Source organism: Macaca mulatta, chromosome 11 (genome assembly GCF_049350105.2).
Source record: "Macaca mulatta isolate MMU2019108-1 chromosome 11, T2T-MMU8v2.0, whole genome shotgun sequence".
Lineage (NCBI taxonomy): Eukaryota > Metazoa > Chordata > Mammalia > Primates > Cercopithecidae > Macaca > Macaca mulatta.
The window spans coordinates 59856922-59866259 of NC_133416.1; the positions used below are offsets into that span (position 1 = coordinate 59856922).

The window sequence follows — 9338 nt, forward strand, 5'->3', positions numbered from 1 at the left end:
ATTATTGATGAGTTTGAAACAAGCCAAAATTATCTCCTCTGTCATTAAGCTAAAGGACAATCTCTCCAAGCTGCATTCACTGCTTAAGAGGCACATGTGGGCTCGCTTTTTCTTGTTCATTTAGAGAACTTGTTCACCATAGAGAAAATTTCATCATAACTGAAATTTCATACCCTTTAACCAACATCTCCCCATTTCTCCCACCCCTACTTCCAACCCCTGGCAATCACCCTTCACTCCATTTCTATGAGTTTGACTGTCTTAGATTCCACATGTAGTGAGATTCTAAGGTTTTGTGGTTTTTGTTTTGTTTTGTTTTGTTTTTGAGATAGGGCAGGGTTTTGCTCTGTCACCCAGGCTGAAATATTCACTGCAACCTCCACCTCCCAGGTTCAAGTGATTCTCATGCCTCAGCCTCCCAAGTAGGTGGGATCACAGGCATGTGCCACCACGCCCAGCTAAAATATTTGTCTTTCAAAGTGTGGCTTATTTCACTTAGCATCATGTCCTCCGTTTGTCTATGTTGTTGCAACTGACAAGATTTCTTCCTTTGTATGGCTAACTAAAATCCCATTGTGTATATATTCTACATTTTCTTTGTCCATTTATCCATCAGTGGACACTTGGGTTGAATTCATATCTTGGCTATTGTGGATAAAGCTGCAGTGAACATGGAGGTGCAGATGTCTCTTCAAGATAGTGATTTAATTTCTCTTGGATATATATTCAGATGTGGTGTTGCTGGGTCATATGGTAGTTCCATTTTTAATGTTTTGAGGAACCTCTATACTGTTTTCCATCATGGCCGTACTATACCAATTTACCTTCCCACCCACAGTGTACAAGTGTTCAACATCACTAACCATCAGAGAAATGCAAATCAAAACCACAATGAGACATTACTTCACACCTGTTAGGATGGCTATATCAAAAAGATAAAGGATAAGAATGAGGGCATGGAGAAAAGAGAATCTTTGGACAGTGTGCTTGTTTTTGAGAGGTGAAGCCATAGCCCCTCCCAGTGCAAGCTGCAGTGGACAGTTCCCAGGCTTCCTCCTCTCTGATTTAGACTATCCCAGATAAATGTTTCACCTTAGAACTGGAACATTCTCTGTTGAAGCTGTAGTTGTGTGCTGTTTTTCTAGTGTGGTGAGCCTTTAGCTATCTCTCTCAGCTTTTTGTGTACTTAGCTAAGAGTTTCTGTGATCTGTTATCAAGGAATACTATCTCTTTCTCGCTGTCTCTGACAACCTTCCTCAGTCCCCCACACTGGTTAGTATTTTACGAGGAAGGCTGTCGTGCATGTACGCCTTTGCATGTTTGCTCACCTTTTACTTCTCCCACTTGCATGCCCCATACCCAGCACCAAACCTCTGTTCTATCCAAGTATTCCTGGATCTGCCTGGATTCTGTGCTCTCATCTGCGGTAGGGGTAGGGATGAGGGTGGGGGTGACCTGTTACCAGACCATTTGAAGTTCTTTGTTCTCATAACTCTCAATATTTGAAGGCTCCGCCCCACATCATATCAAACATGTTAACATACATCCTCGGCATATATAACTTTTGCCATAAAACATTTGAATTTTTATAATTGCTTTTGAAAATGTTTGACTACCAGCAACTCCTTTGATTATAATTAGCTGTGATTCCTGGAGAATTTCAGACGTATTTCGAATTACTAGAAAAACAAGGAAATCTAACCTACAACTTTTTTCAAATATAATGAAATGTTTGTGAATTCAAATCTGAACAATTAGGACGGTGGATGTATGTCATCCATAGTATCTCCTGGGTGAAAAGGCCCTGCCCCTCCAGCCTGGGAACTCTCAGTACTTCCTCCCCAGGATCCCCCTCCCAGCTCAGACCAGAGCTGTGTGTGTGAAAGGGACTGTGAACGACCCACCGGCCACAAAGAAAGTCTTAATGACTTGGAATCCAGAATGAAAACTCTACCATGATGTCTGAAACAACGCACTTTATTGAAGATTGTACAGAACAGAGAATTCCTTTCTTGAAGCCAAGATGGGACAAGTGCCAGTCTTGGGAAATCAAAGCACCAGCAGGAAGTGGGGACCGGGGAGGCCCTGCCTACAGAGAGAGGAATGGGCCGGTTGGAACTGTCCCATAAGGCAGTGGGACATTGGCTGGGGTGGGGGCACTTTCAGGGCACAAGCGGTGACATGGCTCAGAACGTGGGCACTGCCTTGTGTGGGTGGATGTTTTTTCAGATTTTGTTTGTTTGTTTAAAGACAGGGTCTCGCTCAGTTGTCCAGGCTGGAGTGCAGTGGTACCATGCTAGCTCAATGCAGCCTCAAACTCCTGGGCTCAAGTGATCCTCCCGCCTCGGCCTGCCAAAGTGCTGGGATTACAGGCATGAGCCGCCGAGTCCGGCAGAGGAGGGTTTATGCCTACTCATCCATCCCGGCAACTTTCGGGTTGCTGCGATGCCAGCCGTCTGGGAATGCGGGGCTCCGGGGCACAGGTCAGAAGCAGCGGAGGGAAGGGGCCCCGCGGGGATGCGGGGAAGCTCAGAGCGGGGCCCGCCGGAGGGCGAAGGAGGCTGGTCCAACGACGCCTCTGGCGCCGGGTTCAGAATTTGTGGCGGGACCGCCGGCTCTGGGAGGAGTTTTGTGAGATGCTGGCCGCGCTGCTGCTGCCGCCGCCGCCACCCCGGCTGGCGGCGCAGAAGTCCCGGAACCAGAGAAGCCTCACCGCCCCGCGGAGCTCCCGCCCAAGTCCCAGCCACTGCGGCCCACGCTACCTCCGCGGGCCCCAGCTCCGGCTCCTCCTCCCAGGGCGCAGCCGCCGCACCTATCTCTGCAAAGAGAGTCGGGGTCAGGGAGCCTGGCAGTGTCTGCTCCGCACGCCAGCCCCTCCCACAGTCCCAGGCCGCAGGTCTTCCCCAGGGTGACGCCCCGCGGAGATCCGGCAAGGCGTGGGGAGGACAGGCTTCAGGGAGGGGAGGGGAGGTCTCCAAAAGCGCCACCAACAGCTCTTCCAGCCTGCAGGCTGAATGGCCCCGCACCAGCGCTGGCACATGGCTTGAGAAACTGCATTCGGAGGCCTCCAGCCCCTTCCCAGAGAAATAACCCAATACTCACCGAGGCTCACCGAACTCTGGTACCTCCCAGACACCCTGTGGGGAAGATCAAACAGTTCGCTCAGTTCCTCCCTCTCCCTAAATGGCCTTCCTTAGGTCAACAGCAAGGAGAGCCTTGGTCATCCCACTCCCATTCCCTCCTGATTGATGTAGAGAGTGAGAAATAAGCTGGATGAGTGCTCAGAAAATCATAAAACACATTGTTCTTTCTCTTGGGTAAGGTTAAAGTGTTACTCTTTCCACTGACATCTCCCAAGGAGATACAGACCAGAGGACACAGAACATTTCTGGACCCACCCATCCTCTCCACCTCCTCAGGATACTCTTCATTTAGCAAAGGCTATTTGAACCCACATGGGACAGAGCCCTATACCCATGTGCCAGTGTACGGGAACCCACTCTTCAAAAACTTACAATTAAGGCAGTAATAAAGAAATGGCCTAGAAGTAACATTTATGTCTATGACCCTTCATCTTTGCAGACATACATTGTATAGCTAAAACATAGGACACTACCCCAGGTAAGGCGCTAATGTGTTCATATGGCATAGGAAACACAGCTTTCTTGGTGTGACAGCATCTCCCAGCCCTGAATAAGAGGCTGTGCCTGCCAATGGCCACCGCCACCTCCGACAGCACGCATAGCTCCCACACCTGGCAGCATGCTCAAGCAGGAAAGCCCCAGGCTTCGGGCCTCCTGGGAACCAGACGGACTCTCACCTGCACTCCTTGTCCTCCAGGAGGGTCCAGTAGGTGGTGGTCTCCACGTTCAGGGCCAGCTTGACATTCATCAGCACCTGGTACGTGCAAAGCAGCAAGGCCAGGTCCTCTTTGGCCTGCTGCAGTCCATACTTGATATCCTGAAGCCTGGCATTAGCGTCCTTAAGGGCCACCTCCCGGCACTGCTCTGCCTCAGCGATGGTCATCTGCAACTTGGCGTTCTTAGTGTGGGGAGCCAGGAGTCCAGTTTAGATTCGAGTGTCATTCACTGATGGCCCATCCTGTGTGCTTGCCCTGTGTTACCTGATGTTGGATAAGTGAGGAAACCCCAGGCACTAGGGTTAAAGGCTACACAGCTGGTCAGCAGAGAAGCCTGGGCTTGGATCTAGGTCCTAGCTCACCAGGGAATGGGATTAGAAACACCTGGCTTCAAGGGGCTGTACCAATTCAGGAGGAGCCAGACCCTTCCTGTGCCTCTCTCCTTTTTTGTGGGAAAAAACTGAGCATCTTCTGAAAATTTCCCTCCTCCAGGAAGTCTTCATGAATTATCAGAGAAACCTTCCCTCTGCCTTAGCCCATCTAGATGTGGGCTTCCTTGGCTACTTCCCCAATTCAGTCTTCAACAGTCAACTTCTTTCTCCAACCATCTAATGATATCTGTATTCAGTTTCTATCCCATATCAACCTTCAAGTCCCAGGGAAGCAGAAACTAAATCCACATAACAATCTTAGTTCAGCGCTAGCCCAGCATATCACCCAGGAAATCTTAGTGTACGTGAGTGTGGGGCGTGATTTCACTTCGTGTAGGTGCTAGGCCTGAGTGTCATGATGGAAGCATAAGCCCACAGCCCTGGTCATGTTCTTGTCCTCCTCATCCCCATCTGCTTCTCGATGCTCTCAATCTCCACCCACAGCCTTTGGATCATCCTGTTGAGCTCCACGATCTCACTCTTGGTGTTCCTCAGGTCATCCCCATGCCTGCTGGCCATGGTCTGAAGCTCCCCGAGCTATGTCCAGAAAAGTCACATTTCCAGAAAAGGGGTCTTATAGGTCATCTGCTTCAACACCTTCATACCACAAATGGAAAAATCAGAGCACAGGCGTATGCAGACCCAGTGCTCTCTCCCTGCATCAGAAGTCCTGTCTTCCAGAACAGTAGCTACTGTTTGTTGAGCAGTCACACCACCCTCTGTTTTATCTCATTCGTCCTCACAACAACTTGATGAGAAAGGCATTATTATCCCCATCTTATACAAAAGGAAAGCTGAGACTCAGATTGCCTGAGTTCCATGACCAAAGTCATCCAGCTATGGAGTGACAGTGTGGGCACTTGAATGCAAACATCCCAGATGATGGAGCCAGCTTCTTTCTTAACCAGCAGAAAATCCAGGGGAAGAGTCAGATGTATATGGACCACTTCTGTCTCATTCAGATTTGGGGAATGGGAGGGAATGTACAGAATTCCCTGGGCCTGTGGAGTTAGACTTTGTCCATCCCCCTCCCTTGGCTGTTCCAGATACTGGCTTCAACACCTCGGTGTGATCAAACCAGAAGCGCACGTAGATGCAGAGCCTTTGTGGAGGAGAAATGGAAGAGTTTCTAACACAAAATAACAATAAAGGGGATGCAGCAAGAAAGATTTAGGTTAAGAATTTGTCAGCCTTGGTGCTATTGACATTTTGGGCACAATAGTTCTTTTTGCAGAGGCTGGCATCCTATGCATTATAAGATGTTTACAGCATCCCTGGCCTCTACCCACTAGATGCCAGTTAGTACCCCCTCCCCATTTTTAGGTATGACAGTCAAAAATGCCTGCAGATATTTCCAAATGTCCCATGGGGGAAAATCGTACCTTCCCCACCCTCTGTTGAGAAGCACTGGGTTAGAGAAAAGTCAGAGCTTTCTGACTGGGAAGAAAGCTTTCTGTTAATAAGACCAGATCAGTGGGAAGATGAGGTAACTGCCATGTGGAGATGTGGGAAGAATGGCTTGGAGGCAGGGTCTGCTCAACAGGATGATCCACAGGTTGTGGGTAGAGATCGAGAGCATCAAGAAGCAGATGTGGATGAGGAGGACAAGAACATGACCAGGGCTGTGGGCTTATGCTTCCATCCTGACACTCAGGCCTAGCACCTACACAAAGTGAAATCATGCCCCACACTCACATACACTAAGACTTCCTGGGTGATATGCTGGACTGTCTAGGTAGATTGATGGGGGAGCAATATTCTCCAAAGCTACATGATGCTGTCACCCGTCTTGGTCTAGCACAATGCCTTGGCCTCAGCCTTGCTCCTCTGGGCAATCTCATCGTACTGGGTGTGGACCTTGGCAATGATGTTGCCCAGGTCCAGGCAGTGGTGGTTGTCCATGGAAAGAACCACAGACATGTTGCTGGTGTCTGACTGCATCTGGGACAGCTCCCACAGGGCCAAGCAAACGTGCCATCTCCTGAGCAGACCCACACCGGGCTGCCCAGCAGAGCACGGGAAGCCACCAGCTCAGGAAAGGGGTGCTCAGGACTGAGGGACCACCACTAGAGGCTTTTCTGGAAGGCAATGGCCACTTCTACAACAGAGGAAAGAAGGTGAGGAGGCAGAGGTTTGAATGGTCCAGGCAGAGAGCAGAACTACCCACAAGGGTGGGCCGGTGTCTCTCTGGTCAGGACAGACAGACCCACAGTCCTGCTGGACTTCTAAATGCCCTCCTCTAGGAGGCAGGGCAGGTGAGTCCTGAGGAACGGCAATGAGGGAGACTTCCAGCATCATAGAGGGCTGTCAGGAAGTTGATCTCACCTGTCATCCTCTCCACCTTGGCCTCCAGCTCCACTTTGGTCATGTGGGCAGCATCGACGTCCTGGGAGATAATTCAGTCACTGTCAAGACTAGACAACCTGTGGCTCTGTCTAGTCCTGCATATTATGGAAAGGGGCAGGAAGAAGGGGCCACAGGGCCCTGCCCCTGGGAGCTCCCACTCAGAGGAAAGGAGACCCCATCCAGGCACAGGCAGCTGCACCCCTAACATTGCTAAACCAAGTACTCTGCAGGCTGGGCTGGTGAACGCACACCAGGGAAGGGCACAAAGAGACTGTAAGGCGAGAGGAAGAATGACGTCTGGGGCTGGGGCCCTTACCCTGAGACAAGGGGAGAAGAATATGTGAGGAAGGGGGTCTGAGGGACAATTTAAATTTGCCACACTCAATGTCTCTTTCTTTAAGTAACTCCTGGGAATGCACTCCTAATAGAAAAAAGAAAGAAATTATTTCTTCCCTTCGTCCATTTTGTAATCACAACTCAAGGCCTAATCAGATCCATAAACCCTACACACCCATCAGGAAAGGACTTGGCAAAAGTCTGCTGGGACCTTCACACCCTTCAGCTGGGGTGGGCAGGGAGCCACTGGGGCCTGAACCCTGTCTGGCCTCCTCCCTCTTTCTGGCCCTCACTTGCAGGGCCTACAAGAAGTCCTCAGATCAACAGCACTAAGCTTCTGCCTCTCCTCCACCCTCAAACCACTCAGGTTAGCAGGGCTTTGGGGTTGGAAGCTGGGAAGGAGCCCCTCACCTTCTTCAGGACCACAAAGTCATTCTCTGCAGCTGTGTACTTGTTAATCTTATCTTCATACCTGTGAGAAAAAGGTCACCTGTGGTCTGCCTTCTCTCAGTCATCCCCATGGCCCCAGAGCACATCCCATGAATCACATGGACTCAGGGCTTGTTGTCCTACCAGTTTAGCCCAAGGCCTGCATCTTTCCAATGCATTGCCTTCTGGGTTCAGGTAAGACCCAGTTCATTCTACAGGCATTTACTAGCACTTTGTATGTGCCAGGCACCACTTAATAATAATGATAATGATTGGACAGTGAAGTAGATATCCCTTCCTTGTGGGATTCTATTGTGATTGATCCTAGAAGGCTTTCTGGAGAAATTTTTATTTTTTTCAACTATTTATGGTACCAGAGGGAGATGGCTGAGCTGCCAAGAGCTTTCAAGGGAATTTTCTGGTGCCAGCTCTGTGTACAGCAAGTACAGTAGCACCATGGGCTCTCCATAGGTACTTAGTGAGCATTCTACAGCAGATGCAGTCTCCAGGAAGATGTTTACAATCCTGGGTACACTGCACTCAGGTGGGAATTAGAGAAAACCACAGAGAAATGTCTCTCAAGCAGACCTTTGCCCAAGAAAGATCCTAGATGCACCTGAGTCCTGCATTTAAACTTAACCACTAGCTAAAGATGTCTCAAACTTTTATCTGCTATGAGACATTTCTGCACAAAAGTTCAAGGCTAACCATATAAGCAGGGGAGTAAATATCAATCAACTGGTCATTCAACAAACATTTGCAGAGCACCAAGCACATGTCAGGCCTTATGCTAGACACTTGGGATTCCAAAATCTCAGAAGCCCCCTTTAAGGATGATAAGGGTTACTACTGAGACCTTGGGCAGCCAAACCCACTTGCTGCGGAGGAGCTGCATTTTCAGCATCACTTTCTGTTTTTCTGTAAATAATTTTTTTTGAGACAGGGTCTCACTCTGTTGCCCAGGCTGGAGTGCAGTGGCGTGATCTTGGCTCACTGCAACCTCTGCCTCTTGGGCTCAGGTGTTTCTCCCTCCTCAGCCCCCCAAGTAGCTAAGACTACAGGTGTGCACCACCATGCCTGGCTAATTTTTGTAGTTTTTGTAGAAACAGGGTCTCACTATGTTGCCCAGGCTGGTCTCAAACTCCTGGACTCAAGCAGTCCACCTGCCTCAGACTCCCAAAGTGCTAGGATTACGGGCGTGAACCACCGCACCCAGCCTCCGTAAATAAATTTATCCAGACACTGAGATGTCTGCTGGGAACCAGCTAGGTACCTCTAGAAGGTCACTTAATTTTCAAGAGCTTCACCTCTAAAAAGGTGTGATGTTCCAATGGTAAGACTAACTTCTTCAGCTTCCCCCAGGACACATAGGGAAATGGGACCCCGCAAAGAATCACTACAAGCCCTTTCTGTGAGGCCTCCTATTACCCCAGGGTCACAAAGAGATCTCCACACATCATACCCCAAGAGTACTGATGACACTCTCAGCAGCTAACCAAGCCCAGACACCACACAGTCACCACTGTCATTGCTATGGTGAACGCAGACACATAGACCATTAGACATAGACCATTCATTCAGCCAGGCCCTTGCATGTATACATGCAAACAAGCCTCACACGCCTTCAACATTTGCAGCTCCTCACACTAAAATCTTCCTATGAGAAGCACCTAGGAGGAGGTGCCCCTTCACCCTCATCTCACATCGCAAAGCTGATGGCAGGTCGACTCATCCCTCAAACACAAATTCAGCTTCGGCAGAGTAGGCCTCTCTTTCAAAGACGAGCAGCTTGCAAGTCTTCCGAGATGGAGGGGGAGTTCTGTGTTTGAGTTTCAGAAGGCGATGGTTAGGAGACCTCAATGATGGCAGCCAGCAGTCCCTGGAGCAGCAGCCTCAGCAGCCCCTCTGAGGAGCCGCGGGACGGGGCACACAGAGGG

The 9338-nt window shown here is 49.7% G+C and overlaps 1 protein-coding gene across 1 annotated transcript; it reads right to left on the reverse strand.

The window, feature by feature from the left end:
• Positions 1-2952: 2952 nt before the first annotated feature.
• Positions 2953-9133, reverse strand: LOC100428592 (keratin, type II cytoskeletal 2 oral-like). Its single transcript, XM_077953095.1, has 9 exons — positions 9105-9133; positions 7384-7444; positions 6582-6676; positions 6092-6244; positions 5341-5392; positions 4704-4827; positions 3821-4043; positions 3113-3137; positions 2953-3003 (listed from the first exon to the last, which is right to left on the reverse strand). Exons 1-9 carry the CDS (start codon positions 9131-9133, stop codon positions 2953-2955), a joined length of 813 nt encoding a protein of 270 aa, XP_077809221.1.
• Between the last annotated feature and the right edge of the window lie 205 nt (positions 9134-9338).

Excerpts from the sequence above, each read along its gene's own strand:
- LOC100428592 (XM_077953095.1), bottom strand. The coding sequence starts at position 9,133 with ATGAGTCGACCTGCCATCAGCTTTGCGAT. Across the intron at positions 4,044-4,703 it reads GATTGAGAGCATCGAGAAGC|AGAACGCCAAGTTGCAGATG; the intron begins AGATGGGGATGA and ends CTCCCCACACTA. Across the intron at positions 3,138-3,820 it reads CTGGAGGACAAGGAGTGCAG|GGTGTCTGGGAGGTACCAGA; the intron begins GTGAGAGTCCGT and ends TCTTCCCCACAG.